The following is a 25540-nucleotide window of genomic DNA, read 5'->3' as shown; positions in this document are numbered from 1 at the left end:
AACCTTTAAGCAATTCCACTTCTACGTATCTATACTATAGACTATACTTCTGCAAATATATAAAGATATTTATAGGAATGTTTACAGCAGCAGTGGGGATGGCCAGGAATATGGGTAGGTGGGGTAGGGGAAAGATACCTTTGGACTTTATGCATTTTGTATTACTTGAAAAAATTATTAAAAAAAAGAATCACAGCTAAATTCTAAGTCCTTTTCTGTCCCTTGTACCAAATAGATGCTTTATTTGAGATGATAAGGGTAAAGAGAGGTGAAAATTTGTGTTCCTCAAGGTAAGTTACAGACTCCAATATTAAAAGCTCTTATTCAGCTAGCTGGTTTTCCTGAGAAGCTTTACAAACTGGTTTTAAATGTATATACAAACACAGAAAGAGTGACATATTACTGTTTCACAAAATACTCAAGGCAAAGCAGCCCAATAAGAAAGGCAGACATAATTTCTTGATCACCATGAAATCACAAGCTGCAATTCTAAGATGTTTCTATCTGTCACCACATTAACACAAAGAAAAGAGGGTGCGCCGTCCCCCCCCCCTTACTGGGTTCCTGATAATATTTGAACTATCCTTCATAATTCAGTACTGATGAGATTAATAATTATGGTACTTATCATACTAATGAAACAGTATAAAACATTATAAAAGAAATTACATAATGATTTGACCAAAAATGTGAAAAATATAGGTTTCTATTTATTTATAAGACTGATCTGATACAAGTTTTACAAAGGAAAATGTTCTCGAGTACTTAAAAAGGATATAAAAGAGATAGTAATAGATACAGAGAGCACAGGACACAAATTTCCTGATGCCACCCTTACCAAGTGCCTTTACTGTAAAGCTGCCAAAACATTTTTAAAAAGTTACAACTTTATAGCAAATTAGATGACAAAAAAATTGAAGCCACTCAAACTAGATTTTCTGGAGTAATAATTGTTATAAAGGTGATTTATTTATATATTTTTAAATATTTTATTTATTCATGAGAGACAGAAAAAGAGAGGCAGAGACACAAGCAGAGAAAGAAGCAGTCTCCATGCAGGGAGTCCGATGTGGGACTTGATTCCGGGACTCCAGAATCATGCCTTGGGCCAAAGCCAGTGAGCTACCCGGGCTGCCCTTGGTTGATTTGTTTTTAATACTGAATATGAACTTAATGCAGTTTGACAGTGTTTTTTAGAGCCTTAAAGAGTTGATAAATGACTCTTGAAACCTAACAGGTATTTTGTATTTCACTGAGACAGTACTCCGCATTGCCAGATTTCTTATAGTAAAAATAAAATAATTGTGATAATAGTAACAGCTAAAACATATTGAATTACTAGTGTAAAAAAAAAGAATTACTAGTGTATTTCAGACATTGTTCTTTTATGTGCAATTCTATATTTTTTTTTATTTTATTTTATTTTTTTTATTTATTTATGATAGTCACAGAGAGAGAGAGAGAGGCAGAGACACAGGCAGAGGGAGAAGCAGGCTCCATGCACCGGGAGCCCGACATGGGATTCGATCCCGGGTCTCCAGGATCGTGCCTTGGGCCAAAGGCAGGGGCTAAACCGCTGCGCCACCCAGGGATCCCGCAATTCTATATTTAAAACTAATGTGTATTATGTAGCTTTGTTTATTGATTTATACTGGTAGGTTAAATTTTATTTAGAATCTTTGTGTTAGATATCTGGTAATCAGATTTCATAATTGTATTCTGTTACAGGAAGATTAGAAAATTGCTTCTTCAAGTCATCATTCTAGAAATGATTCTTATAGTTGTGGTCTTTCTAGAATTTGACATCTCTGTCTCTGCTGTCAATAATCTGGCCCACTCTGTTTGCAGTGTCTAATTCAGATTTTATCTACCAATAGTTTATAGCACCTGGGTTTGAAAAAGCAGGTGCAACAGAATGCTTTCCTCATGAATAGTGCTGAAAATTAAAAATTTCATTTTGAATTAATGTGACCAATCAGTAATTCTCCTTATTAGGAAGAGTAAATTTATTACTTTTTCTTTTATTTTTCTTTCACATAATTAGGTAACATGTAAAGAGTGGCAGAAAATTCATTTTGACTGAACTTTTCCACTAACTTACTTTTTTTGTGTGTCTTCCTGATTGTGAAAAATAAAAGGTTTATTAGAATGGTGGCCATTTTATTTGAACTTTGTTTCAGTAGTTTTTGTTAGTAAAAATAAGACACAGTTGGGGCAAGTGCCATCTGAGACAGACACATTCCTGATGCAGACTATATTACACAGGCCTCAAAACAATATACAGAAGTAGTCAGCGTTTCAGTTTCTACTTGGTGATTGTCAGTCATATTCTGCTAAGAAGATAATGTTTTTAGTTGACTGGTGATTTTTATTTTGCTGCAGTTTTAGTTTCAGCTGTATAGTTAACTACTGAGGGTAGCTATTATTCTGAACTTTGTTATTTTGATGCATTATTAATAGGTAATATTTGTGGAGAACCTACTGTGTGCTAGTCACCGTACTGTACACTGTACATATGTCTCAGTCTCACAGCAACCCTAAAAGGTAGTGTTCATATCCTCATTTTATAGCTGAGAGAAAGTACACTCTTAAGTGCTTTGCTAAATTGTAGTAATAAATAGTAGGGCTGAGCTGTGAACCCCATCTGTCTGACCACAAAAATCCATGGTCTTCTTTACAGCAGTGCCTGGCAAGTGTACATTTCATGAAAGCCCTGATTGTAATGTGGAACTGAAAGGAAGTTTGAGGGAGGGGCAGGAAAACACAGAATTCATAATTGTGGGTGAAGGAAAAATGGACCATCATCAAACCATATACAGTAGAATTTAGAAATAACCCACAACTTGCAGTTTCTAAAGGAGATGTAGTTAAGAGGGTGTGGAGGATTTTTCTTTTCTTTAAAGATTTTTATTTACTTATTTGAGAGAGAGCACAGGGTGAGAGTGAGATGGCGAAGCAGACTCCTTACTGAGCAGGGATCCCCATGCGGGGCTTAATCCCAGGACCCCGGATCATGACCTGAGTCAAAGGCAGATGCTTAACTGAGCCACCCAGGTGCCCCTAGGCGCTTTTTTAAAAAATTGGAATGTAGTTGACCCAAATGAGTACTTTTTTTTTTTTTTAAGAAATTTTATTTGTCTATTCATGTGAGACACAGAGGCAGAGACATAGGCAGAGGAAGAAGCAGACCCCCTGCTCGAGATCATGACCTGAGCCGAAGGTAGACCTCAATAGCTGAGCCATCCAGGCATCCTGAGGAAGTACTTTTTAAAAGGTTATGTTCAGGGTCATAAGAACAAGGAAGGGTAATCCCACTGTTATAGAGAAAATTTTTTTTGGGGGGGGGACAATTTACTTTTGCTTTTATCAATAAGGAAGATTTCAATCTGGAAAGGTAAGTTTAAGATTGGGTAAAATTAGTGCCAAAAGGGATAATTTATCTACTTTAAATGAATCCTAGTCTTTAGGCAAAAACAAGTTAAATCCTCAAAGACTGAAATAACTTCTATGTGTTATTGTAGAGCAGTTGTCGTTAAACTTTGAAAGTCTTTCAGAATGAGACAGTAGTCAAAAGATTCATAATGGGCAAATAATTTCCTTGCTCAAAGAGCAAGGGAAAAGTACATTCTGGAGACAATACAATCCAGTAAACTTGATGTCAACTTTTAGTATAATTCTAGATTGAATTTTAAAAAATGATTTTAGTCATGAGGAAAATGAAGATTAAAACCAAAATGAAAATACCACCCTTTACTCACTAGAATGGCTAAAATTATAAAGACTGGCCATACCAAGTGTTGACAAGGGTGTAGAGGAACCAGGACTCTCATTCACTAGTGAGTGTAAAATGGTGCAACTACTTTGGAAAACATTTTTGTAGTTTCTTAAAAACTAAAATACACCACAGGGCCCTGGGCTGGCTCAGTAGAGCATGTGACTCTTGATTTTGGGGCCATGAATTCAAGCCTCATTGTGAGTATAGAGTTTACTTTAAAAAAATAAAAAAAGTAAAATGCACCAGCCATTCCCAGCTTTTCATTACTAGCATTTTGTATTTAAGAGAATTGGAGATCTATGTCCACACAAACATAAGTTTAATTACCCAAAAGAGAAACCCCAAGTAAATAAGCAAATTGTAGTGCATTCATACAAGTATATTCTACAATAAAAACGAACAAACTGTTCATGCATACAGCAACATAGATGCATCTCAAAACCATTGTGGGAAGTAAAAGAAGCTGGACAAAATAATGTGTTGTATGATTGAATCTACATAAAATTTTAGGAAGTTCAAACTAATCAGTAGTGACAGAAATGAAGTCAGCAGTTGCTTGGGGGTAGGTCAGGGGAAGAGATGGGTTACAGAGGAACAGAGGAGCCTCTTGAAGCAATGGACATGCTCATTATCTTGATAGCAGTGAGGTTTTCTTGATTGTATGTGTATGGTTTTGAGCTCATAAATAGAAAGGGTAGTTGCAAGGAATCTGTACTTGACCGGTAAGAGCACATTAAGTCAGACTCATCTCATTGGGAAGAGTTAGTGAGGTCTGCTAGGCTGGTAGCCAAATGGACTACCTCAAATATATTTTTATTTTGATACAGGAAATAGTTATCTACTGTAATAAAAAATGAAATGCAGTTAGTTCGGTTTGTAGATGTTTCACACCCACACTTAAAATTTTTCACCTTAGTGTATCTGGCCTGGTGCATTTCATGTTCCGGGAATTACATTTTAAGAGGACTTACTAAAAAGTGCATCATATTAAAGAGACTACCAAAAGAGGACATTTGAGATAATGTGAAGAATCCGATTGTTCAATCAGATTCAGATGAATCAGAGACTTACATAGTATTAAGCTTTACTAATCATTTCAAGGATGCAAGCATTCAAAATGGCATAGATCAATCAGAGAGAGGTCTGGGATCTTGACCACAGGTCTCTGTGTCCTTATGTTCTTAGATGATAATGTCTTTATTGACTTACAGGAAAGATATTATTTTTCTAAACTTGTTTAATTCTACTTAGCATTTTATTTGAAATCTTTTTTTCTTTGATTTTCTCAAGCCATTTGTGATTTCCTTGTTGTTTTTTCTCAGTTTAAGATCCTTAATGTACCCATGTCTTCCCAACTTGCTGCAAATCACTGGAACCAGCAACAGGCAGAACAAGAAGAGAGGATGAGAATGAAAAAACTCACATTAGATATCAATGAACGGCAAGAGCAAGAAGATTATCAAGGTATGCAATCATTTATAAGACAGAAATGGAAAATTTGGATGTCTTTTGGGCTTTTTAAATATAGAATACCAGAGTTCTTACCCTCCCCCTCCTTTTCACAACATCTTTGTAAATATTGAGCCTAAGAAATTGTTTTTATATTCCATTCTGTTTTCATTTTTCCCACTTACAAAATAACAATAATATAATTTTCATCCTATTTTGCTAACTCCATAATTCAGTTAGATTCTGTGCTGTTACAGTTATGTTTGCAACTGAGATGATAATCATTTTTAATTGTCTCATGTTTCCAGTCATCTGTGAGCAAATTAATTCAACACATATTATTATCTCATTTTGTCTATTTGGGAATCTTGTCTCGAGGACCGCTTCTTCAAATTTGAGGGTGTACTCAGATTAAGATTCTAGTTTTAACTGTAACCTTATGTATAGGGTCCATGAACCTCATAAACCAGCCTCTTGACGTTTCTGTGGCGCCCAGATTTTAGAGCCATTAACATGGTTTATATAGCACTGTACTGACAAACTGCTTTTTGTGCAAGAGACATTGTTAAGTAAATAAACATTAGGTTTTCTTTCTTTGAATCTCTCTTGTAGTCTCTTCTGGTTGATATCAACATTTTTAACAATCAGTAATAGCCAATGGTGTAAGTGCTTACTATGGGCTGGACACTGTCTTATGTATTTTTTACAAAGCACTTAACCCTCACCACAATTCCAGGAGATAAGTGCTTATTATTACCCCCATTTGGCATTTAGAGAAATGAACCGGAAGTCCTGTAGCTAATAAGTGGTAGATCTAGGATTTGAACCAATATTGTCTGGCTCCAGATGTGTTTGTAGCTATTGAACCAGACTGCTTCTCATACTGTTTTACTGCCTCACAAGACACTTATATAGTGGCCAAATTGACATTGGATATTAAATGTTTCCAGAGCATGTCTCCTCCCTTGATGTACTCTTTCAGAACTTCTTAATCATTGTAGTCTGTGTAATGGTGGTTTTTCTTTAATCGCTAACCTGACAGAACTAAAAGACTTCATCTCCTTAGGGGTTTATTTGCTTCACGGAGGGGAATGCTTTTATGAGAGTTAACCACCTTTTCTGTTTTGCTCTTGCTTACAGAAATGCTGCAGTCTCTTGCCCAGCGCCCAGCTCCAGCAAACACCAATCGGGAGCGGCGCCCTCGTTACCAACATCCAAAGGGAGCACCTAATGCGGATCTAATCTTTAAGACTGGTGGGAGGTAGGACCATCTCTCTCTCTCTTTTTTTCTTTTCTTCCTTTAGCTACTTATTTTTCATGAGGTATGAATAAATTATATAGTTCTGGATTATACTTACTGTTAAAGACCTAATTAATTAGCAAAATAGAAAAGTCTTTGAGTTGTAAATATTTGAGAAAAAGAAAAAATTATAAAATAATTACAGTTTTTTAATTTCAGCCCCATTGATTTTGGCTTTCACTCTCTGAGTGGACTTCTTTGGATTCTTTACTTTTCTCTTTTGCATTCACAGAGATGACTAGTTATAGATGACACTTTTGTGTTAGAATTTTTCAAGTCAGTGTTAATGTTTACCAAAACCCAAAACCTATATTCTACACTTTTAAGCCTGGAGGATGAATTTGTTTTGACGTGTTTTGTTTGTTTGTTTTTAATTATAAAATGTCCTGCTGAGATCCATGCCAGTTCTACTTAAACTTGAGTTGCTTAAAGTGAAACAGTTAAAATTCCATAAGGAATTTCACATAGAAGATTTTTCCCTTTTTTGAAAAAAAAAAAAAAGATTTTATTTAATTATTCATGAGACACACAGAGAGGCAAGCAGAGACTTAGGCAGAGGGAGAAGCAGGCTCTCTGCGGGACTCGATCCCGGGACCCTGGGATCATACCCTGGGCCGAAAACAGACTCTCAACCACTGAGCCACCAGGGCGCCCCTAGAGGATGTTTTCTAATAAGACCTACTCATCATCTTTTAAGGGGGAATATTATTTAAAGTTTTTCTGGGGGATGCCTGGGTGGCTCAGTGGTTGAGTGTCTGCCTTTGGCTCAGGGAGTGATCCCAGGATCTGGGATTGAGTCCTGCATCGGGCTCCCTGCGAAGAGCCTGCTTCTCTCTCTCACTCGCTCTGTCTCTCTCTCTCTCTCTCCTCTCCCTCTCTCTCTCCTCTCTCTCTCATGAATAAATAAATATTAAAAAAATAAATAAAGTTTTTCTGGGATTTGATCTAAAGACCCATACCATCAACTCAATTTTCTGTCTTGTGGTCAGGTTATAATCAAAGGTGACATTGGCTTTGCTGCTTTACTGATGTTCAAGATATTAGTGTTTAGGCTAAGGACGTAAAAGAGTCCCAAGGATGTCACTTGCTCTTGGGGGTGGGCAAAGTAGATGTGGAAGGAGTATGCTAAGGGTTGGGAGCAGAATAGTTCATTATTTGTAGACAACAGTGCCGAGAAAGTACAGGAGTCTCTGCCTTGTCCTCACTCTCTTTGCATGTTCTTTTTTTTTTTCTTTTAAGATTTTATTTATTTATTCATGAGAGACACACAGAGAGAGAGAGGCAGAGACACAGGCAGAGGGAGAAGCCGGCTCCATGCAGGGAGCCCAATGTGGGACTCAATCCGGGACTCCAGGATCTCACCCTGGGCTGAAGGCAGGCGCTGAACCGCTGAGCCATCCAGGGATCCCCTGTTTATGTGTTCTTGATAACTTTTTTCTTTGACCTATATGCTCAGACAACTAATCAAATTACAGGTTAGAACATTGATTTGTCATAGCAGTTAAGGGGTCTATTTTTTAACATCTAGTGAGTATAATGTTTTTAGAAATCCAAGTTAGAACTGAAGTACAAGTTCATCTAATTAGGCATAAGATATTAGGTCATTTTTAATTATTCACACTTCATTAAAATCCTTTAATAAAACCTTTTATTGCTACTAAAATGTAGAAGCTAGGTAGTTTTAACAGGCCATGAAAATTTTATTTTTCTGCTTTTACATTTCTTTACAGAGCATTAAATATGTATCAGTATTCTTGATAATACCCATTTTTCTTCTCATGATAGGTGAACAGAACTATAAGAATATTTTTATCTTGATATTTTCCATCAACTTCGCTTTTCCATGTTAGAGCTTCACATCTCTGAATGGGATTATTTCTATTAATATCTAGTCTGTCTTGAATCACATAGTGCAAATATAGTATTTAATATATTATTAAATATATTATTATATATTTATATATATAATATTTATATATTATATATATTTATATATAAATATTTATATTTATTATATATATTAATATATAATCTATATATTATTTTCCTAATTTTTAAATGTTTGAGTAGACTTAAGAATCAGTAACTATGACATTTGATGCATAATTGATACTCGCAATATGATTTGCCCCCCTGAGCTCTCACTCCTACTGCACTTACCACGGGTCCAGTTCTGCACCATGTCAAATTAAAAAGTACAAAAAAGAGACAAAGTCTTTATGCACAAGCTTCTAGTCCAATAGGAAAACTAAGTATAGGTATTTGAAAGAGCTAATTCTTTCAAGTCCAAGTCATATATTTATTTGAAAAAGTCATTGAAAATTTATTAAGTACCAGGCATTTCTTAAGCAACAGGGGAAAAAAGTATGGGAAAACAGATGTGTAAACTTATATGCTAATAGATGTGTGATAGATGAACACAAAGGTATGGCTTTCTTAGTTTGCTACCAGTTACTCAGTTTTTCAAAATTCTCTTTGTTAACTTCTTGTTTCTTCCCCTCCCTCCAGCCCTATTTAACCAAATTTGGAAGGATTGGCCATATTTGCTCTTTATTCCTCACCTCTCACTGCTGTGGCTGACTGCAGTCTCCTGCCTGCCCCCAGCCGCCTCCCAGGGGTCCATTCTGTCTCTTGCAGGCTGCCTCACCAGTACTTAGCATGTGGACCCCTCCTTGACATACTCTCTTCTCTGGACTCAGGTGGCTCTCCTGTCTTCTGGTCTTTCTCTTCCTCCTTGACTCCTCCTCCTGTCTCCTGACTCCTTTATGGGCTAGCCTCTGCCTGGAGATGCTGGTTTCCCTCAGGGTCAGTCCTAGCCCCTCCACTGCTACCCCTGCATACTCTCCGTGGGAGGTGTCCTTCCCTCCTGTGACCCAGTAACCTTCCCTTGCTCCAGCTCAGGTCACACATTTTTGTTTCTGACTGTATATCCACCTGTCTTCTAAACAACCACCTAGACGGTATGTCACCTGCTCCCAGGCTCTGTCCTCCTATCTTCTCTGGCTCAGCAAGTGGAGGCACTGCCGGGCCAGTTGTCCACACTAGAAAAGTTTGGACTGTTGTCTCCCTCGGTTCCCATATCTAGTTAATTAACAAATCTTGATTCTACTACTGAATGCCTCTCACACTTGCCTATTTATTCTACCTCCACTGCTGGAGGAGGTAGATCAAGCTAGATCAAGCTACCATCACCTCTTGTAGGATTGCTGCTAGCAGCCCCCTGACCTACTTCTCAGTCTCCAGTATCAGCCCCTTCCAATTCCTTCTCATTGCTGTACTCACATGTTCTTTCTAAAATGTACATCTGTTGTCTGGGTAAATGAACTTTTCTGCTTAAAACCAGTGGCTCCTCATGGCTTATAGGATAAAGTCCAAACTCCTAAACTCGGTTACCATGGCCCTACATGAACGGGGGGTGGTTGGTTGTATTTACCTTATTGGCCTTAACTCTTTCTCTTCCTCTATTCCCAACCAAGCTGGCCTTTTAATCCTTCTAGTTAATGTTCTCTGTTTGGAGCTTTCTCATGCTTTCCTTTGGGGATATCTCCTGCTCTTCTTTCAGATCTTACCTTGATATTCTTCAAATCTGATGTAGGTTGGTGCGTATATGCTGCCCTCATTCACTGTATATTTCTACAGATCTTATCCTGTGTAATCCATCACTTGCTACGATGTCTTTATCTAAACCTCGTGAGACTGAAGATTGAGAGCAGAAATGAAGCCTTGTCTTGTTTTTTATAATTATTCTGTAGCTCTTGTGCCTAGCACATAGTAAATGCGCAATTAATATTTGTGGAATGGACAAAGAAACTCTTAAAAATCTGTATTTAGGGCATCCCTGGGTGGCCCAGCGGTTTAGTGCCTGCCTTTGGCCTAGGACGTGATCCTGGAGTCCTGGGATCGAGTCCCACATCAGGCTGCCTGCATGGAGCCTGTTTCTACCTCTGCCTGTGTCTCTGCCTCTCTCTCTCTCTCTCTGTGTCTCTCATGAATAAATAAATAAATAAAAATCTTTTAAAAAATCTGTATTTAGTCATCTAATAAACTTTTTCCCTAAGCTTTGCTCCGTCTTTCCTTGTTTCCTGATTTTGTGAAAGTCCAATTCTTGAGCTATTATCTCTTCCTGTTTTAAATTTTTTCTTAAAGCCATAACTTAATAAAAAATGCTAACTTGTCCATCATTCTTAAAAAATGGCTCTCTCTGAGGTATTATTATAATATTTTTAAAGCCAGTGCTCTTATAATACAGATGTGAGTGAACATGGTAGAGGAATAAGCAATCACAGAAACCTAAGTTTTTGACCCGTTCAAACACTAAATGTTCTTTGCCTTTTTTTTTTTTTTAAGATTTTATTTATTCATGAGACGCAGAGAGAGAGAGGCAGAGACACAGGCAGAGGGAGAAGCAGGCTCCCTGCAGGGAGCCCGATGTGGGACTAGATCCTGGGACCCCAGTATCACACCCTGGGCCTAAAGCAGGTGCCAAATCGCTGAGCCACCCAGGGATCCCCAACCATTTTTTTAAACATAAGTTTTAAGTGAAGAAATGTCATTTGAAGGAACATAACTGGTGGGGTGAAGTCTCTTGGTGGTTTGGCACCTCTTTTTTATTCTATTTTTAACCCTGGGCCAAACCGTAGAGATGTGTATCTGGAGCAGTGGTTCATCAGATCCCTTAGGGACAACGTGCTGTGAGGTGAATCCCTAAACAGGAGGAAGGAGAAAACTCGAATCAGGTCTGAGAAACTGTTTTCAACTTGACTCTTAATGTGACTACTGTTTATTTTTTAAAATTAGTTATTAATATTGTCAATGTTATATGGCAGATAAGGTGAAAATTCATTTGGACATTGTTATTAAAGCAGATTTTGATAGGTTCCTAGACATTAGTTATAATGATGTAAAATTTTTCTAATCACAAGGAATTCTTAAAATAAGCTGTAAATTAAAGTTGCAGCCATTCTCACTGGGCAGTGATGCCCTAACAGCATAAGCATTTGCTTATAATGAGTTAAAATGGCAATAGTGTTCTAGTAAAACAGTTAACCAATGCAGAAAAGGTTGTTTTCTACTCTGCCAGTGTTGAAAATACTGTGAAACTTCACAACTTTGGCAAGTGTTAGTGCTGATATGGTTTCTGTGCTAAAATTCATATGAATTAGACCAGTGCTCCTTAAACTTTAAAATTACATTATATGTATATATATATACATATTTTTTAGACAGAGTACATACCTGAGCTGAGGACGGTGGGAGGGCAGAGGGAGAATGAGTCCTAAGTGGTTCCACATCCAGCATGGAGCCCGATGTGAGGCTCAGTCTCACGGGCCTGAGATCCTGACCTGAGCCTTAATCAAGAGTTGGCTGCTCAATCAACTGAGCCACCCAGGTGCCCCTAAAATACTATATTTTAACCATAGTGACTCATACTAAACTGCTTCTTCTCACTCGTTTCTAACATCTCCCAGGTGATGTCAAAACTGCTGGAACACAGATCACACTCTGAGTATGGTGTTACACTATCAGAATTTTTTTGATCCATCTTGAAAAGATGTGTATTTTTTATTAGGTATTTTCTTTATGTCCCTGTGTAAACCTAAATAAATGATGTTTTTGTTGTAAATAGTGTCCCTTGTAGAATAATGCTTAATCCAAAGTGTACATTTAAGTTACTTTTTGAGCTCTTAAATTTTTAAATCTCTCAAAATGACTGCCTATAAAACAGTCAAATGACATTCTAGCCTATATTAAGGGATATATTTATCTTATGAAAGACTGGACATTTCTTTTCCTGTCATTTATTGTACTTATTTAAAATACTCTATCTTAGACCATTGGTCTTGACTTCAGGAAAAAGACTTTCCTTCTCTCAGGGGATACTTGTGTTATTGAACTTGTTCCGTTCAGTTCCAGTCCTGTTATAGATCTATCCAGCCAAAGATACTTTTCCATATTCGCATCTCATTCTTTGAAATCAGTTTCTCGCTCATGTAAGCTGCTTTTGTGAGTAGTGAACTGTTAGCTAGCACCGCCGGAAGGAAGTAGCACACATTGACTGACAGGCCATGGTGGACAGGCGTCCACAGGTTTGCCTCCTCCTGAGCACTGTGAAGGAGGGTCTGTTCAGGGTCCCTCCCTCAGCTTCTGCTGCTTGGCCTGTCTTTGCATCTCTTGGCTCTGGAGTACTGTTGATCCCTGCAGCTCCTTCATCACCTGGCATTCTCCCTATAAGTGTGTCTCTGTCCACATTTCCCCTCCTTCGGAGGACACAGGCTGGACCAGGGGCCTGGCCTACCTCAGTGTGGCCTTTTTTTAACTAATTGCATCTGCACTAACACTTCCCAAGTTTGGTCGCATCCTGAGGTGCTGGCATTAGACTTCAGCCTGGGGACTTGGGGGGGACACCAACCCTATACTCCGCTTTTTAGAAAGTAATTATAGCAGAGACTCCAGGGCCACCCACCTGCCAGCCATCAGAATTGCTGTTTCTGATGGCCCTCTGCTCCTCTTGTTTCTTAGTCCAGTAGTAGTATATGTACTCATTAAGAAGCACCGATTTACCTGGGAGGCATTCATAAAACAGTGGTTGGTGGTGTTGAGGGGGCCTTTTCTTACCACAAGCTTGCCCTCAGTACTAGTTCTTTTTAACGTTGCCCTGTTTGTGCCTCCAGGAGACGTTGATCCAGCAGCACGTGTCATTTCATTAGGTCCTGTATCTGATGTTGTGGATAGTGGAGTCCTCCAGCAATTGAATGAGAGCAGTGGACACATCTCAGCATGTCGGTCTAGAGAGTTGCGAATCTAAACCTGGGACAGGCTGGGGCCATGAGGCGGGAACAGCAGCCTCTGCCAACACCGGAACAAGCCGACGCTTCCAGATAAGGCGGAAAGGCCTTTTGTAATGGAAATCACGTGAGGGTTAATCTTCTCTTGAGAATGGCAGTCAAGAAATGAGATGGTTAACTTGACTCCTGAGCAGTTACACCCAGAAGAGCATCAGTGAGATGACTGAGCCAGAGAAGAGACGGTTGTGATGGTAATGGTATGGGGGAAATGAACTTGAGGTTTAAATTTGATTTGAGTTACAGTGTCTCTGAATTGAACATCCCATGTTGGAAGAAGATACATTTGGGGGCTCCAGGACTACAGTAGAAAAGTATAGAGCAAGCAGTAAAATCTTCTAGTAAAAACTTACATGCAGGACAACAAAATGATGAAAGATAACCAAATACCAGATAATCCACCAGGAAGGCTTTTGTTTAGGAATTTGTTTCAAGAGGAACAAGGGATGAGGGGAGAAAATCAGTTTTATCCATCAGAGTCAGTAATACGAAGTTGCCTATTAGGGTAAAAGAAAAATGTGAAGACTTTTACTATACCAAGAGCATGAGTTCAGATGGCTTAGGGGAGTCTGACACCAGCCCAAGAACAGGGAGATTTGAGCCCATTGTAAGTATCATTGAAAACAAACAGCGTGCGGTCAGCATGTCACTGGAAATGGACGAAGGACAACAAGAAGGGGATCAGAAGATTTTGTTGACCTTCATGGGTTTACAGCCTCTGTCTCTAAACAAAGTATGGAAACAGTAGAGCTTTTATTTTGCGTTTGTTTTTGTTTTTGTTTTGTTTTGTTTGTTCCCCCTGACCCCCCCCACCCCAGCCCCACTAAATAGAAATGAGGGTTCTTAGTCTGTTTCTGGCGATCTGTTAATTTATTAGGGTAGTTGTCTTCCGTTGGCTTTCCGGTAGGCATAGTAAATTAAGTTGAAGAGCACCTCCGTATGCTACAACTTGATTACATCTTTTTTTTCTAGCTATTTTGCATTTTTTCTTTTACCATGTTTCAGTTTCTGCATGTAGAATTAAATAAGACACAAAACTTGTAAAGTTGTAACATTTCACATGGAAATGCTGCCCGATCTTCACCAGCTTCAGAAATCTGACCTTTGCCGATGCTGCAATAAAGTGTTGTAATTTAGATTTGGCATGGTTGCGTTTTTTATTTGGCTTGGGTTTTGGAAATTCATTAAATGTGTAGATCTGTGTCTTCCAGGGTCACCCCTGTCCTTTCCGACAGTCTCAGAGACCATTCCTGTGTTTGCATGGTTTTCCTGGGTGCCTGGTCAGCTCGCCCGTGGGTTGGTGCAGAGGGAAGCCACGGAGTCGAGTAGAATAAGCATTTTCAGAACGGGCTTAAAGCTGGTTAGGATGGGACAGGTTGACACAGCCTGGCCCAGTGTGAGGCAGTGTTCACAGTCTTACCATGTGTGTGCAGCACGGTTGGCAAAAGCTTCTGTGCGACTCAGAAGGGAATCACAAGAACCATTGTTTTCAGTTTCTTTCCAGGTGTTCATTTCAAGGCAGCCTTACACAATCCAAAAGAAATGATTGTAATCACTATCGCTAAAATTTCTAAAAATTCATCTGAGAGTCATCAGATTTGAAAAGAAATAAACTTTGAATTAGAAAAGGAAGTTTCAAAACTCCACTTAATTCCCTTAACCCCATGTTCCCACCCTCATCGCCATCTTTATCATTGTTCGATATGCCATTATTCGTGATTCTGTGTTGGGGACAATGGTTTACTTTTTTTTTTTTTTTTTTTTTTTGTATTCTAAGTTTTAAATTGTTAGAGGGAGCCAAGGTTAATTCTAATGTGTATCATGTACAAGGCAGAGAGTATCTGAAAATTAGCTGTGATAATTCACCTTCAATCTTTCATTTAGAAAGAGTAAGGTCACTAGTGGGTGTCACATGTTTTGGGAACCGTCAAGAAAGTGGACCAAACAAGATGGTGTGTAGCATGGGTACTTTATTCAGTTAGATTACTGGAACAAAGGTAGATTACTGGTGACGAAATAGCACCATGGAAGATAGTTTAGTTTAACCACCAGCAAGCTTGCTTATGTTAAAAATAAATAAGGGAAGCCTCCTGACTTCTAGGAAACATTCTGATTCTCATAACTTTGTCACAGTGTTGTAGGCCTCTTTTTCCTCTTAATGGCCCATCAAAGATGAGAGGGTGTTAACAGATCAGATACCAGACTTTGATCCTTTGATTCTGTTTGGGAACTAATGAGCCAAAAAGTCCTCTTGGCAGCCCAAAAGTCCCTCTTTAGGTGAGTGCCTGCACTGTGCTGTGGGAGTTGCCCATACCTTGCATTCTCTGACTCTGCATATAGTCACCACAAACATCCCCATGTGAACCTCCAGGCCAGACAGAAGGAAGGAAGGACAATGGTAGTATGCAGTAGCTGGAGGAGGTGAAGAGGAGCAGGACTAGAAACCTAACAATGGTGCAGAGCCGGGCTGGTGGGCTGGTGGTCCTGGAGTGTGTGGAATGTCAGTCCCGGAAGAAACAGTGAACAGATGGTGAATCATCCTGCAGGGTGTGGTGACTTCACACCACTTGATGTAGTGAAGTCAGTCATTGGTGGTAATCAGAATTTTGGTAATCCGCAGAAATAACATTTTTTTTATAGGAAGGAAATAGGCCCAAAGTGGTGAGGCCAATAGCAAAGAGAGCCCTTAGATTTCCTAATAACTCCCACTGTAGTGTATAAAATCTTAATAGCACTTATAATGGAAAACCTAACGTTTAAAAAACAGCAAAATCTCTTATAAAAGGCAGAGGTGAAACATCTTGTGTTTCCTTCTAAACTGGTTTAAAAGTTTTACATTTATGGATGACCTTCTAGCTATCCAGAAGCCCAGTGTGCTATGTAGTTGCAAACAGAAGATTTGAATTTGCTTAAACGCATGGGAGACTATAAGAATCCTAAAGTTTGAAACCAACACGGGAGTATTGTTGGACTTTAAAATAACTACATGCAGTCTGAATCCACATGTGCTCTCTGCTCCTCCACTCTTTTCTTCCTTACTGTCTTAAGTCTCCTCAGGCTGCCATCATAGAGTAGGCGGCTTAAACAGCATTTCTTCTCACAGTTGTGGAGGTTGGAAGCTCAAGGTCAAAGTGCCACACACTCATGTTCTGGTGAGGCCTCTCTCTCTGGCTGACCTCACAATATCCTCACGTGGCCTTCCCTCTGCATTTTCCACGTTCTTTACATCTTTCTCTTGTAAGGACACCACCCCTATCACATTAGGGCCTCATCCTATGACCTCATTTAACCTTAGTTATCTCCTTTAGAGGCCCCTCCCAAATAACAACAGTCACACTGGGGATTGGTGGTCCAACCTATGAAATTTGGGGGACATGATTCAGTTGATAGCATTCACCATCAACTTGGCTGCTGACATCTGCTGAGTCTTCTGTCTGTAGATATAGAGATGACTTGATGGTTTGCAACCACATCTGCATACACGCAGCGGCTGGCCCCAGTTGGCACAGGCTTCTGACCTTGGGCCAATGAGCTGTGGTCGAGGGACGGTTCTGCGACATCGTGGCTGCTCTTGCAGGGGCCTTCCGAATTATCTGGGGGACGGCCAATTCCTACATTCAGTTTTACAAAATTGAGGTTCTCGGATTTTATTTTTTGGGGTTCTCGGATTTTTTTGTGGGGGGGGTTCTCAGATTTTATTTTATTTTTTTTGGGTTCTCGGATGTTAAATGTGAGGTTTCCCACACAGCTCTAAGTTTATTTCTCAAGTTTGATTTTTAAAGAACCCCTAAACATTTTATCTGTACAACCTCTCATTAAAGCATCCCTTTTATGTTGTGTGGCTGCATCGAGCTCTCCGTCTGGTGCTTGTCCTTAGACTTGTTTTAAATGAAAACAAAATTGAAGTAGGATCCATTTAAAATAAATTTCAAAATACTTAGCATGCTATAGTAAAATCACATTTTTGACATTCTCATTTAAATATATTTTTTCTTTAACTTTTGGAAATCAAAGGACATTCAGCCACCTGTTATCTCAATAAGCTTTTTTGGAGGAATAAATAACTTTATTATTCAACTGTTTCCTCAGAAGGAATTCTAATTTTCTAGTTTTTGAGAAAAACATTTCAAATTCTGTAGAGTGTGTACATGTGTGTACAAATGCTCACGGTTTTTTTTTTTTAATGCTCACGTTTTTAATGTCATTCTGGTTCTATGAACTGTTTGTAATCTAAGAGGTAAACTTGTAATCTAAGAAATGGGTTTAATGTATCTCCCCAACAACTGTGTGCGCCTGTATACACTTACCATTAGGGGATGCTCAGGTCTGGAACTTATTTCCAGTAGCAGCCCAAAGGCCAGAAATACCTACTATGTTCAGAGGGGCCGTGAAGGGGCCAAGGTAACCACTGATCACTCATTTACTAGTTGTATATTGAGCACCATCTCTGACACTTCCTTCCTATGTGACATTAGGTAGTTATTAACCTCTAGACCTCAGTTTTCTCATCTGTAAAATGGGATAATTATTAGGGTTATATGAAGAAATATTGGCATAATGGACATCAGGGTCTTTTTTTTTTAATTTTTTTATTTTTTTTTTATTTATTTATGATAGTCACAGAGAGAGAGAGAGAGAGAGAGAGGCAGAGACATAGGCAGAGGGAGAAGCAGGCTCCATGCACTGGGAGCCCGACGTGGGATTCGATCCCGGGTCTCCAGGATCGCGCCCTGGGCCAAAGGCAGGCGCCAAATCGCTGCGCCACCCAGGGATCCCGACATCAGGGTCTTAACACAGCGGCTGTTGGGTAGTAAGTACTCAGTGAAGGTTAACTAGTAGTAGTGATGGTGGTAGTAGGAGTAGTAGTAGTTATAGTACCACCACAGCTTCTATGTGCCAGATGCAGTGTTGCTTAAAAGTTGACTGACACACTCTGCCCTTGAAGAACTCATAAATCCTTCAAGTGTACAGGGAATGAATGTCACGTTCAGAACTGGGTGGCTAAAATCATACACATGACCTCCAACAAATTATAAACTTTATTGCCCATACAAAGATGTGCCCAAAAAGCAGTGGGAAAGCCACCCTTCTGAGTGAATCTGGCCTGGACTAAGTCCTGTCTCCTTGCCCATCTACCCCAAAGAATACCATCCACTTAAATTCAGTCATAAACCTCTCATTTTCTCACTAATTTTTTTCCTGTCTGTAACTTCCTCAACAGCAGAGAGTCAGTGGTTGACTTGAATATTAAGGAGAACTACATGGTGGTCATAGTTCATATGACTCCAAAAGTATCGTGGTAGCTTCTGAGTCCTAACATTCCTGAATGAGAATGAGTTGTTGGGTCAGGACACCCCCAGTGTTTTCCCAAAGCATATCATGGATGGGGGTCAGACTGACAAAATTCCCAGATGCTCTTTGGAAGAGATGGGGGTCCTAGAAACTCCAAAGGCTGACGACTTCTTCCAGCAGGCAAGGTGGGCCAGGAAAGTACTTCAGAGCACTATTAGGACTGAGGTGGGATTTTCATTAGGCTTCTTTGAGAGGGCGCTGACAAAGAATGAGAAGTGAAGGGGGGCGAAACAGGAAGCAGTTTTGAAATAAAGTGCAGTTCCTTGCTTTAACCAGTTTGACAACCTGCTTGTGTGTGTAGCACAAGGGCATGTGGGGCGTGGCTTTCAAATCAGTGAGCTCAAGTTTACTACAACTTCTGTGTGCACAGGGGCCATTGATGAAGCATTGAGAGGAATTGTAAGGAATGGCCCAAATGCTTCAGAAAGTTATAACCTTGATCAAAGCTGCACTCAGAATGTGTACCCTTCCACGTCAACGCAGGACCAACCACCGCACTTCCCCCTTCCATGACCCCAATGTGGTGAGGGATGCTGGACAGCGCCGGCTGGAATTCTGGTCCTGCCCCTTGTTGGGTAAGTGTCATAACCTAAGCCTCATTTAACTCATTTATTCAGTGAGAAATTATGAACTTTCCAGGGTTTTGAAAATTGAAGCATTCGGAAAAAAAAAAAAAAAAAGAAAAGGAAATTGAAGCATTTGTTCAACACCGGGTATGTGGTAGGCTGTGGTGACAGGGATGCACAAGGCCAAATCCTGCTTCTATGGCGCTTACATTCTAGGAGAGAGAGACATGTAATCAAAAAAAGATTTAAAAAAGCCACAATGGATGGCTACTGTGGTGTGCCTTCCAGAGTTCCTTGGCTGACGTCCTTGTTCTGGGAGCACTGCTGGCAGGTGGCCTTCAGCGGTTCGCTCCTTATGGGACTGCTGGGCTGCAGACGTTGCCGGATGTGGCCTGGGGCGGCCCACAGGCAGAGACTGGTCAGTGCAGGAGCGTGAAGGCCTGACCATCCTTGTTCCTGGTCAGGGCTCTAGGGCCTTTCCAACTGTAGAGCTCCCCACAGGAGTGTTGTTGGGCCTGCATCAGCCCACTTGCCCCTCTACTTATCCGTCCTGCTCATGGAATAAACATTCCATGCTCTAAACTCCTCCTCAGGGCCTGCTTTCTTGAGACTACACTGTAACCCAGCTGCTGTGCTGGTGGAGCCGCTGTGGCCAGTTGTCTTCTTGAGATTGGGTCTGTAGAGAAGGGGTCCTCCCTTCTGCAAAGAGAGCTGGCTCAGCCAAGACACAAATGACAAAGACCAGCCCTTGGAAATGGGGGACACACATGCCACATAAGATTGCAGAGAAAGGAAAGAGTGTGACCTGTTGAGGAACTCAGGGGAAAAGCAGTAGGAGGCAGGGCCCATACTGGAGAGAATTTGTACGCCAGAGTGAGAAATTTGAGTTTCCTTCCAGGTGTGATAGCATTAATTTGATCTGATTTTAATGAGTCACTGCTGAGTGGAGGGCAAGATCATAGGGGAGCTGGAGAGACCCGTGAGGCAGGAGCCCCGAGGAGAGGGTGAGAGGTCATGGGGGTGATGGTGGGGAGAAGGATCAGGTTTCAGACCTATTTCCTGAGGACAGCCAAGAGGGTCAGCTGGTGGATTCCATGGGGAGGGGGCAAAAAGAACCATTGCGTCCCCAGACTGAGCAGTTGGTTGGTGGGGTGCTGAGAGAGAGCAAGCAGGCAGGTGTCATTCATGGGGAAAGGGAGTCTCATGGAGGTTCCCGCTTCCCCTTTGCAGAGCTGGGCCCCACACCTAGTTTTCACAGGCTGCCAGTGAAAATGGACACTGCCAAATAAATGGACCTGGTTTCTGGAGACTTCCTAGTCAGCAGGTGGGCAGGCAAAGGTCTTAGCCAGACAGCTGAGATCACGTTGCCCTGGAAAAGGTAAAGGAGGCACCAGGGGCCTCTTCTCCAGAACTGCTCCACGTGAAACTTGTAGAGCTCAGGCCCTGCCTGTCCTTTGGGCCCCTTGGGCCCCGAGCCTGGGGCTTGATGCATGAGGGAATGCTCCCTGCAAGGGCTGTGCAGACCCGTGAGAACAGGGCTGATTGCAAACTGATCCCTCTCTCTCTGTTCTGTGTGACCTGGATTTTCCTTTCCTTTTAATTTGACTTTTGTTTGTTTGCTTTGCATTGTCTCCAAGCGACTCAGGAGACGTAAGAGGAGGCCAGGCTGGCAGTGTCATTGCACACCTGGATCAGGCCAGAGGTCTCCGTGCTGCAGCCTGGACACCCACGAGCTGCGGCACAGAGACCAGCACCTTAGCAGCAAAGCCCTGGGCTTCCTAAAGGTTCATTGCCAGGCAAACCACCCCCACCCGGGCGCTCCCCCTCCCCTGCCAACTGCAGTAGGAATCAGGAGAAGTTGCCTTCTTATCAGCAGCAGGGCCCCCATGGGAGAAAGACTTCTGCTAACTCAGAGCCTGGTGGGAGAAAGGTGGAAGGTGAGAGAGATCTGGGGCTGGCAGAAATGTTTAGGTTTCTAGTGCCAGCTCTGTGTGACTCTGCCCTTCCATGGTCAACCAGTATTTCCGCACAGGCTCCCAGGGCCCTCAGTTCTTGCTGGCTCAGTCTGAAAACAAATATGGAGATTAAATGCACGAAAGGCGGGCAACCCCCCTCATGTTACTGAGGGAGGAAACCTAAAATATTTACAAAATCCCTAATCCCATTTTACTTCTTACAACCTTTAGCTGGGAATGATTATAAACTCAAGAGAGGTTGCAAAAATAGTACAGAGTCCTACAAACCCTTCATCCAGCCTCCGCCAGTGGTGGCATCTTGGTGATGATCGTATAGTATCAAACCCAGTAAATTGACATTAGTTCAATACTGATAACTACAGACTTCGTCCAATTTCCACTAGTTTTTACATACACATTTGTGTGGGTGGTCCTGTACAATGGGATTCCATGTAGGGATTCATGTAACCCTGCCACAATCAAGATAGAGGACTTCCATCATCACAAAGGAATTCATGCACTATCTTGTCTCTGGGTAGGTTAGAGTTCCCCAGAGAAACAAAACCAATAGGACATTTATAGACATATATGAGGACATTTATTATAGGAATTGGTTTATGGGGTTATGGAGGTTGGGAAGTCACACAGTCTGCCTTCTGCAAGCCAGAGAAATAGGACAGCAAGTGGTATAATTCACAGTCTGGGTCTGAAGGCCCAAGAACCACCAGCCCTTGTGTCTGAGGTCAGGAGAAGGTGGAAGTCCCAAGTGGAGCAAAGAGAGCAGATTTGCCCTCCCTCCACCTGTTGTTCTATTCAGGCTCCCAACAAATTGGAGGATGTCACTGCCACTGGGGAGGGCAATATTCTTCACTCAGTCAACCGATTCAAACACTAGTCTCTTCCAGAAACACTCTGAGACACAGACTCAGAAATACTGTTTGCCAGTGATCTGGGCATCCCTTAACCCAGACAAGCTGACCCATAAAATCAACCATCACACCAAGAAACTATTAATTTGGCTTCATCTCTATAGTTTTGCCATTTTGAGAATGTTCTATAAATTGAATCATACACTGTGATACCCAGGGTGATGCATGTGTTGGAAGTTTATTGTTTCGGATTGCTGGGCAGTATCCTGCTGGATGTACCAAAGTTCGTTTGACCATTTACCCACTGAAGGACATGTAGATTGTTCCCAGTTTGGGGCTATTCTAAATAAAACTGCTACAAATATTTGTGTACGGGTTATTTTTTTTATTGTGGCAAAATAGACACAAAATTTGCCATTTTAACCACCTTTATTACAGTTTAGTGTCCAAGCATTTGTGTGAATGCAAGTTGTTATTTCCCTGAGACAGATGTCCAAGAATGCACTTGCTGGATCCTATGGTATATGAATGTCTGGTTTCGTAAGAAACAACTACCAAGCTATTTTCCAGAGTGATGGCACCGGCAGTGTATGAGAGATCCAGTTTCTCCACATCGTTGCCAGCTTTCGGGCTTAACCACTGTTTTATTTTAGCTACCATTATAGGTGTGGAGTTGTATCACCTTGTAGTTCTAATTTGCACTTCCCCCATGGCTGAGGATGTTAAATATCTTTCTATGTGTCTGTTTGCTAATCATATCTCCTCTTTGGTGAAACGCCTGTTCAGGTCTGTGGCCTTTCTAATTTTTATAAGCAGGCTTGTGCTGGTGTTTTTGAGTTTTGAGAATTTTTTTTAATAGATTCTGGATACAAGGCAGATACATAATATTCAGATATTTTCCCCCAATCTGTATCTTGTCTTTCATTCTTACTAGTGTTTTTTTTTATCAGCAAAAGTTTTTAATTTTAATGAGGTTCAACTTACTTTTTTATCCCCATAAATTATTCCATGCCCCAAGTACTCCATTCTTTGCCAAATCCTAGTTCTCAAAGATTTTCTGCCATCCTTCCTTCCTAAAAGCTTTTTGGTTTTACATTTTACATTTTAACTCTGTGATCCGTTTTGAGTTTGTCTTGGTGTAAGATGTGAGATTTAGGGCAAGGATTTTTTTTTTTTTTTTTTTTGCCTAGGATGTTCTGTTACATGCCATTTGTTGAAGAGGCTGTCATTCTTCTATAGGATTGCTTTTGAGTCTTTGTCAGAAAAAAAAAACACAAAAACAAAAACCAACCACAGAACATATTTTGCAGGTCTGGTTTTGGTTTCTTTATTTCGTTCCATTGAGCTCTGTCTTGTCCTCTTCAAATACCACACTGTCTTGATTACAGTAGCTCTGTAGTAAGCCTCCATATCAGGTAGAGTGGTTCCTCCCATTTGATTCTTCTTTGTCAAGATTGTTTTAGCTTAGGACGCCTCAGTGGCTCAGTGGTTGAGCGTCTGCCTTCTGCTCAGGGTGTGATCCCAGACTCCCAAGATGGAGTCCTACATCGGGCTCCCGGTGGGAAGTTTGCTTCTGCCTCTGCCTGTGTCTCTCCCTCTCTCTGTGTGTGTCTCTCATAAAGAAATAAATAAAATCTTTAAAAAAAAAAGATTGTTTTAGCTCATCTAGATCCTTTGGCTTTCCATATAAATATTAGAATAAGCTTGTCTGTCTACAAAATATTTTTCCAAGATTTTGATAAGAATTGCATTATTATTTTTTAGCTATTGTGAATGAATTTATTTTCTGAATTTCATTTTCAGATTGTTCATTGCTCACATCTAGAAATGCAGTCTATTTTTTTTTATTTTTTTACATTGGCCTTGTATCTTGTGACATTGTCTGAGTGTCTAGTGGTTGTTTTGTGGATTCCTTAGGATTTTCATCATACAGGAGTATGTCATTCCACAAATACAGTTTTCCTTGTTGCTTTCTAATCTGGATATCTTTTATTTCCTTTTCTTACCTGATTGGCCTGGTTAGAATCTCTAGTATGATAGTAGAAATACTGGGAGTGGACATTCTTGCCTTGCTCCTGGTCTTAGAAGAAAGCATTCTGTTTTTCATCATGTAGTATAGTGCAGAGAAAACCATATACTGACGAAGAACTAGCCTCTTGGTAAAGGGGGTGGGTGGGTTGGGCAAGGGCCTCCAGAAAGACTTCCCAAGGAAATGAGTTGGGAGGATGAACTCACCGAGGTCAGGAAGTCTGAGTTTGTCCTGACTTTCCAGTCCTGGAGCTGGTAGCTGAAGAGGTTGGACTCAGGACTGCTGAAGCTGTTGCTGGCATGGCTGTGCTTCCCCAACAGGGTAGATCTCTCCTTTCCACCAGACCCATGGATGAGACAGCCAAACAGTCTCTAGAGGATCTTGTGCCACCACAGGGGATGTCTCACTTCCCATCACTCCAGGGTGTAGAGCAGACTTGGGGCTGGGCAGGCAAATTGAGATGCTCCCCACCATTCCAGGGAAGAAAACCAAAAGCCAGCACATGGAACTCTTGTCCCAAGGTGCCCAGGCCAACTGCCAACAATGGGGAACCCATGGGCCTTCTTCCTGTAGTAGGAAACTGACTTTCATTTATTCCTTCCTCCAATAATCCCTGTACTTACTGAATGCATTTGTCTAGCACCAGCTAGGTGCAAGGCATCTTTTGAGACATGGCGCGGGGTGAAATAGACTAACAGCGTCCTTATTAACCAGACATTTGTAATTTACAACAGAGACATAGAGTCTCAAATACTTATACCTCAGGAACAATGTGAGCTCTGAGACAAGAGAGGCATAAACCAACTGTTGTGGTCCTTCTGAGAAAAGAGTGCATGCGTGCGTGTCTGTGTGTGTGTGTGTGTGTGTGTAGGTGTAGGTTTAGGGGTTGGGTTAGGGTAAGTGGGAGGAAGGGGTTTCCATGAAGGGAGAAGCAGGCCTTAAAAGGTGCGCAGGATTTTGACAGATAACTGGCAGGAGCTTTAGGGACAGCTTAGAGTAGTGATTATCAAATGCTCTTGTGGGTGTGACTCAGTGGAGATGTTAAAATGCAGATTCTGATTTGGTGGGTCTTGGAGAGGGCTTGAGAGTTCCAACTGATGCTGCAGGTCAGAGGGTGGCTCGAGGAGCCAGGGTGTAGAGAACATCTGCTATTAATTGGCTGGAGATGAGTGGGGGAGAAGGACAGAAGAGTTAGACAAATAGGGCCAGATTCTAGCCTGGGGAGTTTAAACTGTATTTGGCAGCTATCACACAACCTCTGAAGGTATTTGGGTCATGCAGTGAGCCAATCCAGACCTTAGGAAGATTGGCCTGCAAATCACTCCATGGTGAGACAGAGCCGGGCAACTAAAGGCAGAGTGATTTTCTATTCATTCATTCCCCAACCCACCTACTCACTCAGC

At 41.0% G+C, this 25540-nt stretch overlaps 1 protein-coding gene across 5 annotated transcripts in view; it reads left to right on the top strand.

Moving 5' to 3' along the window:
- Positions 1-14502, top strand: part of UPF2 (UPF2 regulator of nonsense mediated mRNA decay) — a 109163-nt gene extending 94661 nt beyond the window's left edge. For 4 of the 5 annotated variants that reach the window (XM_055331606.1, XM_055331609.1, XM_055331605.1 and 1 more), the window contains exons 20-22: positions 5098-5239; positions 6365-6485; positions 13196-14502. In XM_055331606.1, the coding sequence (XP_055187581.1) occupies positions 5098-5239; positions 6365-6485; positions 13196-13205 (273 nt within the window). In that variant the 3' untranslated portion in view covers positions 13206-14502. Of the gene's footprint in view, positions 1-5097; positions 5240-6364; positions 6490-13195 lie in introns of those variants that run through there. The other variant, XM_055331610.1, reaches the window with a different exon arrangement.
- Positions 14503-25540: the final 11038 nt, after the last annotated feature.

The sequence above is a fragment of the Nyctereutes procyonoides genome, unplaced genomic scaffold, assembly GCF_905146905.1.
Source record: "Nyctereutes procyonoides isolate TBG_1078 unplaced genomic scaffold, NYPRO_anot_genome, whole genome shotgun sequence".
In the NCBI taxonomy this organism is placed as follows: Eukaryota; Metazoa; Chordata; class Mammalia; order Carnivora; family Canidae; genus Nyctereutes; species Nyctereutes procyonoides.
Note: the sequence above shows the minus strand (reverse complement) of the source record. Positions and strands in the feature narration are given on the sequence as shown.